A 20,793-nucleotide genomic window follows, 5' to 3' on the forward strand; every position below is an offset into this window, starting at 1 on the left:
GAGGTTCAGAGGAGAAGATGGCCATCTTCCCAACCAGATGCCCACCACATATTTTGGAAGCACAGCTCCCATCATCCCCATCAGTTTCGTTGCCTTCATGGGATCTAGAAGAACGTGGCTATCGTTGAGAACATCCTTACCGGCTAAGGAAGGACCACCAATTGTCCGGTGGCCTATTCCTTGATTAAATATGGAGAACGGTCAGAGGAAGAAGGTAGGCAATTGAACCATTCCATCCCACCTCCTTCCAGGTGCCGACGGCTTACACAACCCAGCGGAGTCGCTACCTTTAGCGGTGGCCAAAGAAGCCAAAGTCAGTGAGATGCAGGATGATCAACTGGCAGAAGAAGACCTCTCGTTCTTGGACAATCAGTGAGTTTTGTCATGCCCCCCCCTCCCCACCCAGGAAGGGACATTTTAAAGGATCCCACAATCCTCCTCCACTTTACACACCCTAATCCTAGCACTGATGGTGTTCCCTAGTTGGGCCGTGAAATGTCTGCAAAAAGTCACCAAGCTCAGAGAGAACCAAGGACCATACAATCTTCCTCCACCTCCTCCTCTTCTTCTTCTTCTCCTCCTCCTCTTCCTCCTCCTCCTCCTCTTCGTTCCTCCTCCTACTTCCTTCTCCATTCTTCCTCCCTTCTCCCTTCTTCTTCCTTCTTCTTCTCCTCCTTTTCCTTCCTTCTCCTCCTCCCTTCTCCCTTCTTCTTCTCCTTCCTCTTCCTCATTTTCCTTCCTCCTCCACCTCTCTTCTTCTTCTCTTTCCTCCTCCTCCATTTCCTTTTTCATCCTCCCTTCTTCTTTTTCCTTCTTCTCCTCCTCCTCTTTTTCTTTTTCCTTCCTCCTCCTCCCTCCTCCTCCTCCTCTTCTTATTCTTCTTCTCCTCCTCCTCTTCCTCCTCCCCCTCTTCCTTCCTCCTCCTCCATCCTTCTCCATTCTTCCTCCCTCCTCCCTTCTTCTTCCTTCTTATTCTTCTCCTTCTCCTTTTCCTTCCTTCTCCTCCTCCCTTCTCCCTTCTTCTTCTCCTTCTTCCTCCTCCTCCTCTTCTTATTCTTCTTCTTCTCCTCCTCCTCCTCTTCCTCCTCCTCCTCTTCCTTCCTCCTCCGTCCTCCTCCGTCCTTCCTCCCTTCTCCCTTCTTCCTTCTTCTCCTTCTCCTTTTCCTTCCTTTTCCTCCTCCCTTCTCCCTTCTTCTTCTCCTTCCTCCTCCTCCATTTCCTTCTTCCTCCTTCCTTCTTTTTCCTTCTCCTCCTCCTCCTTTTATTTTTCCTTCCTCCTCCTCCTCCCTCCTCCTCCTCCTTCTCCTCCTCCTCCTGCAATGATGATGATGATGTTCCATAGTTGGGTCGTGAGATGTCTGCAAGGAAACCCCCCAGCTCAGAGAGCACCCAGAGCCCTGCACTCCCCATAGATCTTCGGGCAAAGTCCTCTCCTGGGTCCCTCTCCACCTAGAAACAGGGAGATGCTCCACTTTAGGATTTCACCGTCCCTTGGCCTTTCCTGGCCCTGCTGACGGTTCCCGCTGAAGCTCGGTGGGAATCCGGAGGCCGCAGAGGTCAACCCGCTGGATTCTAACCCTCTGTCCCTTCCAGCCTGGAACCCAAAGAGCAAAGCCAGCGAGAGAAACTGCTCATCTCGGAGGATTGCGAACTCATCACCGTCGTGGCCGTGATCCCGGGGCGCCTGGAGGTCACCAACCAACAGATCTATTTTTACGACAGCAACAGCGAGAAGGAGGAGACCGAGGACGGTAAGTGGGTTCCACCGGATGCGAGAACGGCCTTGGGAGAGAGAAGGATGTCCTTGACTTATGAACCCCGTCGAGCCCAGAGTTGGTGAAGAACAATTGTAATTCCCTCTTTTCAGTGCTGTTGTAACTTCAAACGGTCGCTAAGTGAGTAATTGCATGTCGAGGACTAAGTGTATTGACACTAACAATGACTTGAAAATTAACACAGGGGTGGAGGAAGGGAGTTTCTCCCCTCCAGCATGTGGTGTAGAGGCCATTCCTTTAATGGCCAATCCAATTTACAACACCCTGACCGTTTTTCACACTTACGACCATTGTATCTTCCCCCTGATCACCAATTGAGACACATGGTAACTTGGACTCGTACTTGTGACGGTTGCAGCAGCGTCCCGGGGCCATGCGATTTCCACCTTTGACAACTTTCTGCCGAGAAAACTCAGTAGGGTTTCACTTAGCGACCGTGCGACTAACTTATCAACTGCAACAATTTGCTTGCAGCAAGAAAAGTCGTACAATGGGGGTGAAAAATACTGTCTTGCTTAGCAACTAAAATTTGGGATTCAATTGTGGTTGTAAGTCAAGGACTACCTGTATATGGGATGGTAGCAACACCCTCCCTATTCTCCCTGGGTGTGTGTGTGTGTGTGTGAAGTCCCTTCCTTTCCCCCCTTTGAGTCCCTGAGAAATGAACACACGGGGGGTTTTCTGCGGCCACTTCTAGGTATCGGACACGACTTCAAGCGTCCACTCGGACAGCTCCGGGAGCTGCACCTGCGGCGTTACAACCTGCACCGTTCGGCCCTGGAGTTCTTCTTCATTGATCAGGCGAATTATTTCCTCAACTTCAAGAAAACGGTAACGGAAAGTTTCTTCCCTCATGAAACGGGGGACAACTGGGGGAAGGCGCCATCTTGGAAACAGAGGGAGCCCCTTTGGTCTAGTGGTTAAGGCACCGGGGTAGAAAATGAGGAACAGTGAATTCTAGCCCTGCCTTAGCTGCGAAAGCCAGCTGGGTGACTTTGGGCTGATCACCAGGCGACTGGGAGTTCTAGTCCCCCGTTAGCCGTGAAAGCTAGCTGGGTGACTTTGGGCCAGTCAGCAAGCGACAGGGAGTTCTAGCCCTGCCTTAGCTGCGAAAGCCAGCTGGGTGACTTTGGGCCAATCGACAGGCGACTGTGAGTTCTAGTCCTGCCTTACTCATGAAAGCCGGCTGGGTGATTCCCTCTTTCTCAGCGCTTGCTAGCTCTCACAGTTTTTTTTTTCATGGGGAAAATAGGAGGATATGTTCACCGCCTTGAGTTATTTATAAAAATAATGCAGGCAGGATAGAAATAGGCAACAAGGAAATAATGAAATTAAAAGAATAAAATAAAATAAAAATCAAATTAAAGTATTAAACTAAACTTAAAAAATTAAACTAAAGTTTAAAAAATCACATACTATTAAAATATTAGATGATTAGATTATTAGATAATTAGATTATTCGATTATTCGATTATTAAATGATTAGGTTATTAAATGATTAGATTATTAAATGATTAGATTATTAAATGATTAGATGATGATTAGATAATTAGATGATTAGATGATATGATTAGATGATTAGATTATTAGATAATTAGATTATTAAATGATTATTAGATAATTAGATTATTAAATGATTAGATTATTAAATGATTAGATGATGATTAGATAATTATATGATTAAATGATTAAATGATTAAATGATTAAATGATTAAATGATTAAATGATTAAATGATTAAATGATTAAATGATTAAATGATTAAATGATTAAATGATTAAATGATTAAATGATTAAATGATTAAATGATTAAATGATGATTAGATTACTAGATTACTAGATTATTAAATGATGATTAGATGATGATTAGATTACTAGATTATTAAATGATTATATTATTAGATTCTTAGATTCTTAGATTATATTATTATATTATTAGATGATTAGATGATTAGATGATTAGATGATTAGATGATTAGATGATTAGATGATTAGATTATTAGATTATTAGATTATTAGATTATTAGATTATTAGATTATTAAATGATTATTAGATAATTAGATTATTAAATGATTAGATTATTAAATGATTAGATGATAATTAGATAATTATATGATTAAATGATTAAATGATTAAATGATTAAATGATTAAATGATTAAATGATTAAATGATGATTAGATTACTAGATTACTAGATTATTAAATGATGATTAGATGATGATTAGATTACTAGATTATTAAATGATTATATTATTAGATTCTTAGATTCTTAGATTATATTATTATATTATTATATTATTATATTATTATATGATTATATGATTAGATGATTAGATTATTAGATTATTAGATTATTAGATTATTAGATTATTAGATTATTAGATTATTAGATTATTAGATTATTAAATGATTAAATGATTATTAGATTATTAGATTATTAGATTATTAGATTATTAAATGATTATTAGATAATTAGATTATTAAATGATTAGATTATTAAATGATTAGATGATGATTAGATAATTATATGATTAAATGATTAAATGATTAAATGATTAAATGATTAAATGATTAAATGATTAAATGATTAAATGATTAAATGATTAAATGATTAAATGATTAAATGATTAAATGATTAAATGATTAAATGATTAAATGATTAAATGATTAAATGATGATTAGATTACTAGATTACTAGATTATTAAATGATGATTAGATGATGATTAGATTACTAGATTATTAAATGATTATATTCTTAGATTATTAGATTCTTAGATTATATTATTAGATGATTAGATGATTAGATGATTAGATGATTAGATGATTAGATGATTAGATGATTAGATGATTAGATGATTAGATGATTAGATGATTAGATGATTAGATGATTAGATGATTAGATGATTAGATTATTAGATTATTAGATTATTAGATTATTAGATTATTAGATTATTAGATTATTAGATTATTAGATGATGATTAGACTATTATTAGACTATTAGATTATATATAAAATCTGCCTGAAGTTTGCTTAATCCCCCACTGGCTTCCTTCCTTCCTTCCTCACAGGGGAGGAACAAGGTATATTTCACCATCCTCAGCTTGCAGCTTCCCAACCAGATTTATCAAGGCAGCCGCTCCCCACAGGACCTCCTCAAGGCCTCCGGACTGACTCAGGTACCCGTCTCTTCCGTGGACAAAGAAACCCCGCTTTTCTGGAACATTCCTCCTGCCGGAGATCCCGTCTGATCCAAGAACCCTTGCATTGCCCCACGAATTCCTTTCATCCCCTCTACGCAGGTAGTCCTCGACTTTGGGCCATTCATTTAGCGACCATTCGAAGTCACAGGAGCACTGAAAAAAGTCACTTAAGACCAGTCCTCGCACTTACGACCATTGCTGCATCCCACAGTCAAGCGGTCAAAATTCAGGCATTTGACAACTGGTGTGTATTTTCCAACAATTGCAATGTCCTTGGGGGAATCACACGATCACCGTTGGTGATTTTCCGACAAGCAGAATCAGTGAGAAGCCAGATTCGCTTAACGACTGCGTCGTTCTCTCGAGAACCTCAGGAATTCACTTAGCCAACTTGGCCAAAAAAGCTGAGATAAAGTAGGCGTGACTCGTACAACATCCGCCTTGCTTAGCAGTGGAAATTCTGTTCTCAGTTGTGGTCGTATGTCAAGGACTGTGTTAAAAATTCCGGATATTGTCGGACGTTGTCCCTTTTTTCAGTGCTGTTTTAACTTCGAACGGTCATTAAATGAATGGCTGTAAGTCAAGGATTATCAGTCTCCAGGCCCAGCTATGCTACCTCCAGCTTCAGCCATGGGACAAAGTGTTTCTATTCTATTCTGCTTCCCTGTTGGTTTACCATCTTTGGAACCTTCACTTTCTTTTTCTCCTTCGTGCGGCAAGACAGACAGTCCCAAGATTGAAAAGTCTGGAGGGTCTATCCCACCCCTCCTCATTTTTTCGCTCTTCCTGTGTACACCCGTGGTATTGATCTCAGTGGATCCCTTTGTTTTCCTCCGACCCAGAAATGGGTCACTAGGGAGATCTCCAACTTTGAATACCTCATGCAGCTGAACACAATTGCGGGACGCACTTATAATGACCTTTCTCAATATCCCGTGGTAAGACCCTGGAATAAAAGGGGGTTGGGGCATAGATACGGGGAGTGGGGTCTGTTGTGGCCTACAAGGGGCCAGTGGAGCTGGAAGCAGAATCGGGCAGTGAGGGGGTTGTGGAGGGGCATGGGCCAATCCTGGAGGCTGGGGAAGGCTCGGACGAGGGCTCTGCATCAGAGGCAGAGAGAGGGGCGCGGCCTGCCTGACAGTGATCAGCCAGTACACATAGGTGCAGGCATACTGGTGGTGAAATTTAGCATGCCTTCCCTTACCCCTTCTTCCGGAGGCCCCATACTGGAACGCTGACTCCCCCTGGCCTGTCCTACTGCCCCACTCACTCCCCCCGCCCTCTTCCCCCCCCCTTCCCTTCATCGGAGTCACAATTTTTTTTTGCCACCATGGCAGTGGTGGGTTTCAAAAATTGTTCGAAACTACTCTGTGGGTATGGCCTCCTTTGTGGGAGTGGCTTGCCGCCCATGTGACCGGATGGGAGTGGCTTGCCGCCCATGTGACCGGATATGAAATTATGAATTAGTACTTAGGTCGGTCCAAGTAGCTATTCAGAAACTCTGACATTGAAGCACGCAAGTCTTAAAGCTGTCACGTTACAAGACCCTTGCACCCCTAACCCTTTAGAAAAAAGAAAACGGGGGGTCTTCAAACCTGACAGCTTTAAGACTTATGGACTTCAACTCCCAGAATTCCTCCTCCAGTCATGTTTGCTCAGAAAACTCTGGCATTGAAGCATGCAAGTCAGTGGTGGGTTTCAAAAAATTTTGGAACCTCTTCTGTAGGTGTGGCCTGCTTTCCGGGTCCACTGGTGGAACCTCTTCTAACCGGTTTGGTAGATTTGACGAACCGGTTCTACCGAATAGGTGCCAACTGGTAGGAAGCCACCTCTGCACCGTGGGCATGGCTTGGTTTGGGGGTGGTGGTGTCATGTGACTTGAGTGTGCATGAGTGATGTCAAGTTGGCCATGCCCACCCAGTCACATGGCTGCCAAGCCACTCCCACCCAGCCACATGACCACTGAGCCACTCCCACAAAACAGGGCCACACCTACAGAATAGGTTCTAAATTTTTTTTTTTGAAACCCACCACTGCTATGGAGCCTAGCCAGCAGCGAAGCAGAGGAACGGCTGGAGTCTGTTCCTAGTGTGCGCATGCGCAGAGCCGCCAGAAGAAAAGAGCGACCCAGGGTAGGCTTGGGAGTAAAGATCGGCCCCCTGCCACAGGAAATAAAAAAGGAAAGAAAAGGGGAGTGGGCTTTCGCAGGAAACAATTCAGTTGGCCGGTCCTTAGATTCCTTTCAGGAGTGTGAAGATCTCAAGAGACCCTGTGCCAAAGTCTTTCCTTGCACAGCGCCTCATTTGGGAAATATTTACATGGCGCCTTTCCAAAACAGATGAGGTCTGTGTCCATAATGACTCCTTTGAAAGACTGCTTGCCAGTCCTCGCAGAATGTGAATGAGAGGAATTCATATTTGTTTAATAAAAGGGGGTTTTGTCGGGACCAGAACTCTGCTTCGTGCTTTTTGGGGAAGCCTAGGTCAGAACAGGGACTTCTGGAGCACACCCCCCCCCAATGTGAATCCCAAGGTCTCCAACCTTGGCATCTTTATGACTTGTGGACTTCAACTCCCAGAATTCCTCAGCCAGAGCATGCTCTGGCTGAGGAATTCTGGGAGTTTGAAGTCCACAAATTGTAACATTGCCAAGGTGCGCATAGATGGAATTCGAGCATCTTTCCCTTTCTCCCTCTCGTCCAGTTCCCCTGGATCCTGCAAGATTACGTCTCGGAGACCCTGGATCTCAACAACCCTGCCGTTTTCCGGGATCTCTCCAAGCCCATTGGAGTGGCCAATGAGAAACACGCCAAGGATGTCAAAGAGAAGTGAGTGCGGGGTGTCGCTGTGAGCATTTTCTGCGCAAAGTAAGGTGGGAGGAGCTGCAGGTTGACCTTTCATTTAGAAGTCGTTCAAAGTTATGGTGACACGTGATGTACGACAGCTCCTCATACATATAACCGTCGTAGCATCCTCACAGCCGAGGGATCAAAACTCAGGCACGTCACAGGTTCCCACAGGTCACGTGATCACCATTTGCGACCTTCCCAGCTGGCATCCCAACAAGCAAAGTCAAGGGGAAAACTCATATTCACTTAACAACTGTAGCAATTCACTTAGCAACCATGGCAAAGGAGGTTGTAAAACTGGGTGCGATTGGCTTAACTTGCTTAGCAACACAAATTCTCGTCCCTCCTTGTCATTCTTTAAAAACTGTGTTTGGTTGAGTCGGGCCTTCCCATCTGGAGCCCTGCAATCCCACCTGGAACTTCACTTCCCAGAATCCCTTGCTATTGGAAGTACCGTATTTTTCGGAGTATAAGACGCACCTTTTTCCCTCAAAAAAGAGCCTGAAATCTGGGTGCGTCTTATACACTGAATACAGCATTTTTTTGCCTCCAGAAACCCCACCCCTTCACCAAAATGGCCGTGCAAAGTTTTTAGAAGACTTTCAGAAAGCTCCTGGGGGCTGGGGAGGGCAGAAATAAGCAAAAAAACGGCCTGTTTTTTTTGCCCCCCCCAGCCCCCAGCAGCACTTTATAAGCTTCCTAAAGGCTATCCATGCCCATTTTTTTGACAAAAAGGGGCCCGTTTCTGATCAAGAGATCCAGCTCACTGCATCCTTCGTATCGGCTCCTCCTGATCTTGCTGTGTCCTCACCCCATCATTTCAGGTACGAGAGCTTCGAGGACCCCACGGGGATGATTGACAAATTCCACTATGGCACTCACTACTCCAACGCAGCCGGCGTCATGCACTACCTGATCCGTACGGAGCCCTTCACCACGCTGCATATCCAGCTGCAGAGCGGGAGGTGAGCTGGAACCCGACCCTGGACCGTTGATCCTCGACGCGACAGTGTCCCCGTTTCGCTCCAAACCCCGATAATATCCAGATTTCACCCTGTCTAGCCAAAGTTGGACTGGGGAATGGGGTTAAAGTCCCACAATGAATTTGTTGTCGTGAGATCAGCCTGACATCACGCTCAATCCTTGGCGGGAATCCTTAGGATTATTCTTCCGCCTTCTCTTTCTCCCGTGACAGATTTGATTGTTCCGATCGCCAGTTCCACTCGGTTCCTGCCGCTTGGCAGGCTCGCTTGGAGAACCCGGTGGATGTGAAGGAGTTGATCCCGGAATTCTTCTACTTTACCGATTTTCTGAGCAACCAGAATGGTAAGTAGAGCAACGGTGAAATCTAACTTTTTTTTACTACCGGTTCTGTGGGCGTGGCTTGGTGGGGGCTCATGTGACTGGGTGGGCGTGGCTATAGTCATGTAACTGGGGGATCAAAAGACTCACAATGTCCTGCTGGAGCAGGGTTGGACTAGATGACCTCCAGGTCCCTTCCAGCCATGGATTATCCTCTGAAGCTGCGTCTAGTGCCATGCTTGTAGTTCTTCCTTCCTCTCCTTTTTTCCCTTCCTCCCTTTCCTTTTCTTTCCTTCTCTTTCTTTCTCCTTTCTTTCTTTCCTTCCTCCCATCCTTCTTTCTTTCTCCTTTCTTTCCCTTTCTTCTTTCTTTTTCTTTCCTTCTTTTTCTTTCTCCTTTCTTTCCTTCCTTCCTTCCTTCCGTCCTTCTTTCTTTCTCTTTCTTTCTCCTTTCTTTCCCTTTCTTTTTCTTTCCTTCTCTTTTTTCTCCTTTCTTTCTTTCCTTCCTTCTGTCCTTCTTTCTTTCTTTCTTTCTTCTTTCTTTCTTTCTTTCTTTCTTTCTTTCCTTCCATCCTTCTTTCTTTCTCTTTCTTTCTCCTTTCTTTCCCTTTCTTTTTCTTTCCTTCTCTTTCTTTCTCCTTTCTTTCTTTCCTTCCTTCTGTCCTTCCTTCTTTCTCTTTCTTTCTCCTTTCTTTCCCTTCCTCCCTTTTTCTTTCCTTCTCTTTCTTTCTTTCCTTCCTTCCATCCTTCTTTTTTCTCTTACTTTCTCCTTTCTTTCCCTTTCTTTCTTTTTTTCTCTTTCTCTTTCTCTCTTCTTTCTTTCTTTCTTCTTCCTTTTCTTTCTCCTTCCTTCCTTCCTTTCTTTCTCAGCCTCCCCCCCTCGTTTTTTTCCTTCAGGGAAGCCTGCTGGGAGCAAAAACAGACCCCACTCCACTCCTGTGTTTTCAGAGAACCTGTACTAAAAAAAAATGCTTAAAAAGTTTTTTTTAAAGTTCCGAAGATCAGCTGTGTGATCGTCAGAAAGTGGTTCTTCCCCGCCCCCTTTTTTTTATTTAGTATTTTTTACTACTGGTTCTGCTTACCAGTAGCATTTTTTACTACCAGTTTGGGCAAGCTGGCCCGAACTGGTAGCATTTCCCACCCCCGGGTAAGGAGTGTCTCCAACCAGGGAGCTATTCGCGTTTCCAACAGCGTCAGTGAGAAATTGGAAGTGAGATATCAAAACTTGCAGCCTACAGCGGTGGTGGGGAATCTGTGGCAGGTGTGTTACAGGTGACACTCAAAGCCCTCTCTGCTGGCACGTCAGCCGTCGGCCCGGCCCAGCTCCACTGCGCATGCGCACGTGCCTCCCGCTGGCCAGGTGGTCTTTGGGTCTCTGCCGCACATGCCCGGGGGGGGGGGGCAGGACGCATGTGGGGGACACACACATGTGCATGCCCAGAAGGGTGGTGTGCCTGTGCAGAGAGGTGCATTTCATTTTGGGACCTCGTGCAGCAGCCCCTCCCCCTGTTTTGGCTTCCAGGTTGGAGCAAATCGGGGCAAGGGGGCGCTACATGAGGCCCCCTGCGCCCCAAGAGCCGAGGTGGCACAGTGGTTAGGGTGCAGTACTACAGGCCACTTCAGCTGACTGCTATCTGCAGTTCGGCGGTTCAAATCTCACCGGCTCAGGGTTGACTCAGCCTTCCATCCTTCCGAGGTGGGTGAAATGAGGACCCAGATTGTGGGGGGCGATATGCTGACTCTGTAAACCGCTTAGAGAGGGCTGAACACCCTATGAAGCGGTATATAAGTCAAATAAATAAATAAATAAAATAAATATAATAAATGAATGAATGAATAAATAAAAAAAATAAAATAAAAAAATAAATAAAAAATAAATAAATAAATTTGGGGCTGGAAAGCCTCCTGCGCCAACCCGGAAGCCGAAACTGGGTGGGTGGGGCAGGGCACGCGGGTGGGCTGTCGTGCATGCATTGCATTATGGGTGCGGGTGCCCCCGTGTGCTTTTTTCACACAACGACAACAAAGGTTCTCGGTCACCGGTCTGAAGAACTACAGGCAGTCTTCGACTTACAACAGTTTGTTCAGCGACTCTTCAAAGTTGCAACATTGAAAAAAAATGATTTACGACTACTTACGACCATCACAATGGGATCTTGTGATCCAAATTCAGGTGCTTGGCCACTGACTCGTATTTATGACGGCTGCAGTGTCCCGGGGTCATGTGATCTCCTTTTGTGACCTTCTTCTGACAAAGTCAACGAAGGGAAGCCAGATTCACTTAGCAGCCACATGACTAACATAACAACGGCGGTAATTCCCTTAACAACGAGGGCAGGAAAGATTGTAAAATGGGGCAAAATTCACTCAACAACTGTCTCGCGTAGCAACAGAAATTTTGGGCTCAATTGTGGCAAGTCAAGGATTGTCTACACGTATTTACAAAATACATATTTATATTACACAGTAATATATTTACACAGTTATTTATATATCTTATATTATCTATATTTGCACCTGGAGTTTGTCCTCTTTCAATTCCAGCCAGCAAGGACTTATTTTTCTTGTCTTGAAAATGTTGCAACCTTCCTCTTTCTTCTCTTTCACAGGTTTCGATCTCGGCTCCCTTCAGATATCGAATGAGAAAGTGGGGGATGTGGTCCTTCCCAAATGGGCCAATTCCCCAGAAGACTTTATCCACAAACACCGGCAAGCACTGGTATGTAAAATGAAGTGTTGGCTGTTAAATGGGGTTCCTAGGAAGGTTGTCCCATCTTAAACTTTGCAATTCACCTGTTAAATGTCCGAGCAAATGTAGAATTACGGGGTCCCTGGTGCTTTCTGAGCTTGGTGGTTTTCTTGCAGCTGTTTCGTGACCGAACTAGGTAACATCATCAGGGCTAGAGGGGAGGGTGGAAAGGAGAAGGAGGAAGAGAAAGAAGAGGAGGAGAGAGAGAGAGAACTGTGGGGTCCTTGGTGCTCTCTGAGCTTGGTGGTTTTCTTGCAGATATTTCGTGATCGAACTAGGTAACATCATCAGGGCTAGAGGGGAGGGTGGAAAGGAGAAGGAGGAAGAGAAAGAAGAGGAGGAGGAGAGAGAGAGAGCTGTGGGGTCCTTGGTGCTCTCTGAGCTTGGTGGTTTTCTTGCAGATATTTCATGACCGAACTAGGTAACAACATCAGGGCTAGAGGGGAGGGTGGAAAGGAGAAGGAGGAAGAGGAAGAAGAGGAGGAGGAGAGAGAGAGAGCTGTGGGGTCCTTGGTGCTCTCTGAGCTTGGTGGTTTTCTTGCAGATATTTCATGACCGAACTAGGTAACATCATCAGGGCTAGAGGGGAGGGTGGAAAGGAGAAGGAGGAAGAGAAAGAAGAGGAGGAGTAGAGAAAGAGAGCTGTGGGGTCCTTGGTGCTCTCTGAGCTTGGTGGTTTTCTTGCAGATATTTCATGACCCAACTAGGTAACATCATCAGTGCTAGAGGGGAGGGTGGAAAGGAGAAGGAGGAAGAGGAAGAAGAGGAGGAGGAGAGAGAGAGCTGTGGGGTCCTTGGTGCTCTCTGAGCTTGGTGGTTTTCTTGCAGATATTTCATGACCGAACTAGGTAACATCACCAGGGCTAGAGGGGAGGGTGGAAAGGAGAAGGAGGAAGAGGAAGAAGAGGAGGAGGAGAGAGAGAGAACTGTGGGGTCCTTGATGCTTTTTGAGCTGGGTGGTTTTCTTGCAGATATTTCATGACCCAACTAGGTAACATCATCAGGGCTAGAGGGGAGGGTGGAAAGGAGGAGGAGAAAGACTGTGGGATCCTTGGTATTCTATGAACATGATTGGTTCTTGTAGATGTTTCATAATATGAATTGTCATATGTCATATGTGAGATGCACCACCAGTGCATCTCAGCTACAGAAATTCTCTTCTAGCTACATAGTACTCAAACTCTGCTGTTTGCAACCTTCAGCTTGGCAAAATTATAGATCAATATTTTTTGAATCAGTGCATCACAAACAGGCTAAATTACAGAATGCATCTAAAATCCAGAATTCTTGAGTCCCATAGGATGGAAATTTGGCAAAGTTATGACTGCTTTATGCTGCTGCACGCTGTTGTGCTGCCACAGTCACACAGTTGCCATGTCCAGCATTCCGGCCAACTTCCTACAGGGAAAGTGATTGGGGAAGCCTGCAGGAAGTCAAAAGCCATTGTTCCTTATGTTTTTCTTTAGACAGGGAAGTATCTCTGAAATGATTACACAACCGGACGTGTGTTGTCTAGTTATCTCTAGATTTCAGGGTTTTAAATATAAAGGAGCTGAGGTGGCGCAGTGGGTAGAGTGCAGTACTGCAGGCCACTTCAGCTGACTGCTATCTGCAGTTCAGCGGTTCAAATCTCATCGGCTCAAGGTTGACTCAGCCCTCCATCCTTCCGAGGTGGGTAAAATGAGGACCCAGACTGTGGGGGCGATATGCCGACTTTGTAAACAGCTTAGAGAGGGCTGAAAGCCCTATGAAGCGGTATATAAGTCTAACTGCTATTGCTATTGCTAAACCATTTGCGAATAGTTTTCAAAACCCCATGGTGAATTGAATGTGGAAAGAACAGCATGCAATCAGCCTGTTTGACCCACCCACCCACCCACCCCCTCTCTGTGCTGCATCTTCCACAGGAATCCGAGTACGTCTCAGCCCATCTGCACGAATGGATTGACTTGATTTTTGGGTATAAGCAGAGGGGGCCAGCAGCTGTGGAGGCTCTGAATGTATTCTATTATTGCACTTACGAAGGTAGGAGGACAAAACAAGAATATTAAGGCAGAGATTCTCCCTTCCCAAAGGCTGTGCAAGCATTTGATATGAATAGAATAGAAGAATATATCTTTATTACGGTCGTAGACCAGCAATAAACATCACTTAAAATTGGAACAAGTTGACAGCTACAATTCTGTAACCAACTTTTTTCTTTCTTCTGGACATTGCAACAACAGAGAATTTTGCCACTGCATGCGTGGTGGGCGGGTTTGAGTCCTGGAGGAGAAAGCCCACATAGAAATGATCTGCCCTCCCTGGCAACCTCTAGTAGTAAGGGGGGAATATATGCTGACCTATGAACTCTGTGTAACTGACAGTACAATAAAACATGCGAGACAGAGGTGGGTCCCTACCGGTTCGCACCAATTCGGTAGAACCGGTTCGTCAAATCTACCGAACCAGTTTAGAAGAGGTTCCATCAGTGGACCCGGAAAGCAGGCCACACCTACAGAAGAGGTTCCAAAAAATTTTGAAACCCACCATTGACACACACACACACACACAGAGAGACTCACACAGAGAGAGAAAGAGAAGGAAAGGAAGGAAGGAAGGAAGAAATTAAAAAAAGAAAAAAAGAAAGAAAAAGTGAGAGAGAGATAAAAGGAAAAAGGGACAGAAAGACAAAAGGAAGGAGAGAGGGAGAGAGAGAGAGAGAGAGAGAGAAAACACATGGCTGGCAAGCCACTCCCACCAGGTCACATGGGCAGCAAGCCACTCCCACAAATGAGGCCACACCCACAGAGTAGGTTCCAAAAATTTTTGAAACCCACCACTGATGTGAGATATCGTCAACTTCTCCTTTACCACGTACACATACCTGACATTTGATATGAATTAGCAACCCCTTTCAACTCCTTTGCAAAAAACAACAACACAGTGACAATTGGGTGAGGGGCTACCAGAACCCAGAATGGGACAATTCCCCCCCCCCCTCGAACTGACTTGCCCTGGCCGATTCACAGAACCAACTCGCCGTGGGACAATTCAACGGTTCCGTTATCCACTACTATTTCCTCGACATTGTTTTAATTTTTGCCGCAAAGATGACAAAATGTTCTCAAAATGTTGAGAAAAATTTAAGTGATGTTGAAGGAACGGTGGCAGATAACAGAACAGTGATCCCGCGTGGAATTTCCCCACGGAACATTGGCTGCGGTGTGTTGGGCCGGCTGGGGCTAGTCAGCCAGGTTGAGTCAGTGGTGGCGAGTCGGCTGCAGCGGATCAGCAGGGGCGAGTTGTCCTAGAACCACTAGGAGTAGAGGGCGGGGGTAGTTGCTACCGTGGCATGACAAAACCGCGGTCCACTAAAGCGCGCCTGATTAAAGCGCGTACCTGACGTCATCAGCAGCGCGACAAATACCACCGCGTAGAAAAAAGGGCGCTTTAAAAAGCGCTTTTAAAGCAAGCCGATTCACAAAAAGGTTAGGGTTAGGGTTAGGGTTAGGTTAAGGGTTAGGGTTAGGTTTAGGGTTACGTTAAGCGTTAGGGTTAGGTTTAGCGTTAGGTTAAGGGTTAGGTTTTAGGGTTAGGTTAAGGGTTAGGCTTAGGGTTAGGTTTAGGGTTAGGTTAAGGGTTAGGTTAAGGGTTAGGTTTAGGGTTAGGTTAAGGGTTAGGTTTAGCGTTAGGTTAAGGGTTAGGTTTTAGGGTTAGGTTAAGGGTTAGGTTAAGGGTTAGGTTTAGGGTTAGGTTAAGGGTTAGGTTTAGGGTTAGGTTAAGGGTTAGGTTTTAGGGTTAGGTTTAGGGTTAGGTTAAGGGTTAGGCTTAGGGTTAGGTTAAGGGTTAGCGTTAGGTTTAGCATTAGGTTAAGGGTTAGGTTTAGGGTTAGGTTTGGGGGGGTTAGGGTAAGGTTTTCGCATTAATTTTAACTTTACCGCTCACAGCGTGATGTTTTCGTCGCGCTGTGATGACGTCAGGTACGCGCTTTCGTCGAGAGCGCTTTAGTCTACCGCGGTTTTGTGGTGGAACCGTTGCTACAATCCTTTGATCACTGTTCAGCTCTGCAGCCAAAGAGATGTCAAAACAACTTGTTCCAACTCTCTACCGCCGTACTCGCCTGTACTGTTAATGCTGTGCGATCCACACCGTTCCTGTCTTACGCCTGCGGTTTTCACTTAGGGGCTGTTGACTTGGACGCGATCGCAGACGAAACGCAGCGCAAGGCTTTGGAAGGCATCATCAGTAACTTTGGGCAGACCCCCTGCCAGCTGCTGAAGGTATGGCGGTTGATAATTGCAGCTGTTGCGCTTCTGCAGTGGTTTTCCTCCTGTTCTGACCTCGGATTCCCCCAAAAAGCACGAAGCGGATTCCTGGTCCCGACAAAACCCCTTTTATTAAACGAATGTGAATTCCTCTCATTCACACTCAGCCAAGGCTTGCCAAACAGTCTTTCAAAGGAGATTTTATGACCACAGACCTTATCTAGCTTGGAAAGCTGCCATGTCAATGTTTTTCCAAAGGCAGTGCTGTGCAAGGAAAGGCTGGGCACAGAGTCTCGGAGATTCAGGGACAGATCTTCACACTCCTGAAACGAATGAACAAATGAATGAATTGTTTTCTGCAAAAGCCCACTCCCCTTTCGCTCCTCTTTTATTTCCTATGGGAGGGGCCATTCACCGTCCACCGGTGGCTTTACTACCCTGATTTCTGAGCTGTTCTTTTCTTCTGGCAGCTCTGTGCATGCACACACTGGGAACAGGCTCCAGCTGTTCCTCTGCCTCATTGCTGTCTAGCTCCGAAGGCAGTTGAGAACTGCTGGACGGCCTTGGCCCCATCTCTGCCTCCAATGCAGAACCCTCGTCCGAGCTTCCCCAGCCTCCAGGACTGGCCCATGTTCCTCCTCAACCTCCTCACTGTCCGACTCTGCTGCCCACTCTGCTGGCCGCTGGGGGGGCCACAACACCTCCTAGGGTTCAGGGCCTAGTCAAAATGAGCAGTAAAGAAGTACAGGTTGTCCTTGAGTTAAAACCATTCATTTAGTGACCTTTTGAAATCACAACTCACAGTGAGTTTTGACTGTTTTTAACACTTACAACCATCGCAGCATCAACTGTGGTCATAAATCAAGGACCACCAGTAGGTAGCTACCAAATCTTGAAGGAAAGATCAGGGTTGGACAAGGCTTATAAATAGCTGAGGAATAAGACCTTCCTTAAATATTGGGGAATGGTCATTTTCAACATTTAAGCTTCTGTTTTACAGGTACCGAATTTTTCAGAGTATAAGACGCACCTTTTCTCTCCCCCCCCTAAGAGAGGGTGAAATTTGGGTGCGTCTTATACACTGAATGTAGCCCCACCCATCAGCCCCAACCCTTTGGCCTCTGCCACCCAGCAATTTACCTCTTTGCAGCAAATAGGGGGCTTGTGGAAGCTTCAATAGGCCATAGTAATCCCTGCAGCCCGAAACAGCTGATGATCGGGAGAAAGTGAAAGTGAAACTAGCTGTTTGCTCCAGTTGGCAGATTGCTGGGAGGCAGATTTTTTTCTTCTTCTGCTAATCAGACTGTTTGCTGCAAGGAGGTAAGTCTACAACTATAAATGCCTATGAAATGTTCAAATTATTAGACTTATTTTTTTAAAGACTGCTTTATTATTGTTATTCTAGACAACTTAACAAAATGATTAAGCTTTTTAAAATAAATGCTTGGTCTGAAGAGGCCCCGTGCTATTGTTTTAAAAAGTGCTATTCTTTTAAATAGCAGAGAATAACTATACTTCCAGAAAGCACATCAATTTTAACAGCGTCTGTACAAGAATAGTCTGAAATAGAACACTACAAACATTGTATATTGTCTGTACTGTTTGTTGCAAAGGGGAAAATTGCTGGGAGGCAGAAGCAGATATTTTTCCCTTGTTTTCCTCCCCCAAATCTAGGTGCGTCTTATACTTCGGAGCGTCTTATACTCTGAAAAATATGGTACTTCTCAACTTACAACTGCCCTGGAGGCCAAAATGTCTGTTGCTAAGCGAAACAGTTGTTAAATAAGTTTTGTTGGGTGACCCTTCAAAGTTACAACGGCGCTGAAAATAGTGACATATGATGATTTTTCATGCTTAAAACCATTGGGGCACGCCCCCAATGGGATCAGCATTTGGATGCTTGGCAACTGTCTCCTATTTATGACCGTTGCAGCATCCCCCCCCCCCGGGTCGTGTGATCCTCTCTTACGACTGTTCGACCAGTAGCCAGATTCACCTCACTGCATTTCTCAGCAACTGCAGTGATTCACTTAACAACCGTGGCGAGAAAGGTTGGGAAATGTGGCTCACCTAATGACTGTCTCGCTTAGCAACGGGAATTTTGGGCTCCGTTGTGGTCGTAAGTCGAGGACTGCCTGTGTCTTCAGGGAAATGGAAGAATGAAAAGTTCTGGTAAGATTGAGGGTGTTTTTCTTCTCCAAAGGAACCGCACCCGGCCCGTTACTCAGCTGAAAATGCCGCCAAAAGACTTTCTCGTCTGGACACTTATTCTCCGAACATTTTTGAGAATCTGGATCAACTCAAATCGTTCTTCGTAGAAGTAAGTCTCTCCCAGGTTGAGATGAAAGGGGTCGTTTTGATCGCTTCCCATCTAGCCACCAATATGGATACTCCTCAACTTACGACCATTCATTTAGTGCAGGTTTGTCCAAACTTGGGAACTTTTAAGACTTCTGGACTTCAACTCCCAGAATTCCCCAGCCAGCCAAACTTGGGAACTTTAAGACTTGTGGACTTCAACTCCCAGAATTCCCCAGCCAGCCATGCTGGGGAATTCTGGGAGTTGAAGTCCACAAGTCTTAAAGTTCCCAAGTTTGGCTGGCTGGGGAATTCTGGGAGTTGAAGTCCAGAAGTCTTAAAGTTCCCAAGTTTGGACACTTCTGATTTAGTAACTCTATGAAGTTACAACAGTGCTCTGAGAAATGTGGTCCTCGCACTTATGGCCGTCTCAGTATCCCCACTGTCACATGATCAGGATTCAGATGCTTGGGCAAACCAGCATATAGTGGTAGTCCTCAACTTACAAAACTTCATGTAGTGACCATTCAGAGTCATTACAACACCGAAGAAAGTGACTTACGACGGTTTTTCACACTTAACGACCGTTGCAGGGTCACGTGATCAAAATCCAGAGGCTTGGGAACTGGCTCACATTTATGACCGTTGAAGTGTCCTGGGGGGGGGGGGTGTCACGCGACCCTCCTTTTGCAACCTCCTGACGAGCAAAATCAGTGGGAAAGGCAGATTCCCTTAACAACGGTGTTCCCAATTTAACAACCGAAGCAGTGATTCATTTAACAACTGTGGCAAGAAAGATCGTAAAACGGGACGCTCGCCAAATCTCTCAACTTAGCAACAAAAGTTTTGGCCGCCCGATTGTGGTCTTAAGTCGAGGGTTCCCCATACTTACAACAGGGGCAGTATCCCAGGAAGACGTAATTCAGCGTTTGTGACCTCCCATCCACCCCTCCTAGTCAATGAGGGTGGGATGGGGGGGGGCAAATTCACTTAACAATCACATACAGGTGCTGAAGGAACTGAAAAGATTGTATTTGCACAAAATTAGAAAAGTGAATAGCAATAGCAGTTAGACTTATATACCGCTTTCAGCCCTCTCTAAGCGGTTTACAGAGTCAGTATATTGCCCCCAACAACAATCCGGGTCCTCATTTTACCCACCTCGGAAGGATGGAAGGCTGAGTCAACCCTGAGCCGGTGAGATTTGAACAGCTGAACTGCAGAACTGCAGTCAGCTGAAGTGGCCTGCAGTGCTGCATTTTAACCACTGCGCCACCCTAAAGAGGAGAATATAATTAGGAAAATGTTAGAATGTGCAGGAATGAACAGATCGACACTGGCAATTAAAGAGAAAGAACAAACCAGTTATTATGTATGTATGTATGTATGTATGTATGTATGTATGTATGTATGTATACATAGATACATACATACATACATACATACACACACATACACACACACACACACACACACACATATATTTGTAACTCTGTTTGTATTTCCCCTCCTTTCTTGAGTTGTGAGCCGCCCTGAGTCCCCTTAGGGAAAAGAGTGGAATACAAATAAATGAAAATGAAAATGAAATGAAATGAAATGAAATACAATTTGGGAATCTTTTTGCCGGTGGTTAGAGAATAGACATAAGAATTAATAGTAAAATAGGTTATCTAAAGTATAGAAAACGTATTAATAGTCAATATAACCAAAAGGGTTAAATAAATTACAACGGGATTTGTTATAATATTAGATACTTAAGATATTGGAAATTAAGCCAAGGTGAGATTAAATAATGAATAAGATTGTATATTTTAATGTTGGCACAAGATATTTGTACCCAGACGACACACAGGTTAATGGAAAATGGATTGTTTATATAAAAATAAAATGGGGGGAAAAAACGAAGGTGCTTGGACGAGATGCAAAACTTTTCCAAGGAAAATAAAAACCAAGAAAGTTATCTTTTTGGAAAAGCAGCTTTAGGACCGACATACAAAGATACACCAGATCATTAAAAAACACAACGGTTTGTCTTTTCTCCTCCTTTCTATAGGGCATCAGTGACCGGATCCCGCTTGTCCAGGTGATCGTGCCCAAGAGCCAATCTCATTCTTTCATGACTCAGGGATCTCCTGACATGATGGTAAGAAAGAAGCGGGGGGGAAAGGGATCCTTGATCTCTTCCAGCTATTTTTTAGAAAGTTGACATAGGAGAACTGGAGACGCCAAAATAAGTCACTCTCGGAGTCTGCCTTTATCCCTGGGTTGATTGGGATAAGATCTAGAACAGATCCTCCTCATCTAGTGCAGAGTTCACCTTATGGAACTCATGGCCACAAGAAGAGATTATTATCATTATATACTTTATTCATT

At 44.8% G+C, this 20,793-nt stretch overlaps 1 protein-coding gene across 1 annotated transcript in view; it reads left to right on the forward strand.

Annotated features, from left to right (window-relative positions):
• NBEAL2 (neurobeachin like 2) overlaps positions 1-20,793 on the forward strand; it is a gene marked incomplete in the record, with an annotated part of 184,090 nt that overhangs the window by 141,343 nt on the left and 21,954 nt on the right. Inside the window, 13 exon segments of the mRNA XM_087712408.1 lie at positions 252-372; positions 1,594-1,751; positions 2,473-2,606; positions 4,846-4,953; positions 5,820-5,915; positions 7,680-7,804; positions 8,650-8,790; positions 9,021-9,151; positions 11,736-11,845; positions 13,783-13,900; positions 16,040-16,137; positions 18,326-18,442; positions 20,474-20,563. Of these exon segments, the coding sequence (XP_087568534.1) occupies positions 252-372; positions 1,594-1,751; positions 2,473-2,606; positions 4,846-4,953; positions 5,820-5,915; positions 7,680-7,804; positions 8,650-8,790; positions 9,021-9,151; positions 11,736-11,845; positions 13,783-13,900; positions 16,040-16,137; positions 18,326-18,442; positions 20,474-20,563 (1,547 nt within the window).

The sequence above is a fragment of the Thamnophis sirtalis genome, unplaced genomic scaffold (assembly GCF_051295495.1).
Source record: "Thamnophis sirtalis isolate CommonGarterSnake01/CBP01778 unplaced genomic scaffold, rThaSir2_p1.2 scaffold_4, whole genome shotgun sequence".
NCBI lineage: Eukaryota > Metazoa > Chordata > Lepidosauria > Squamata > Natricidae > Thamnophis > Thamnophis sirtalis.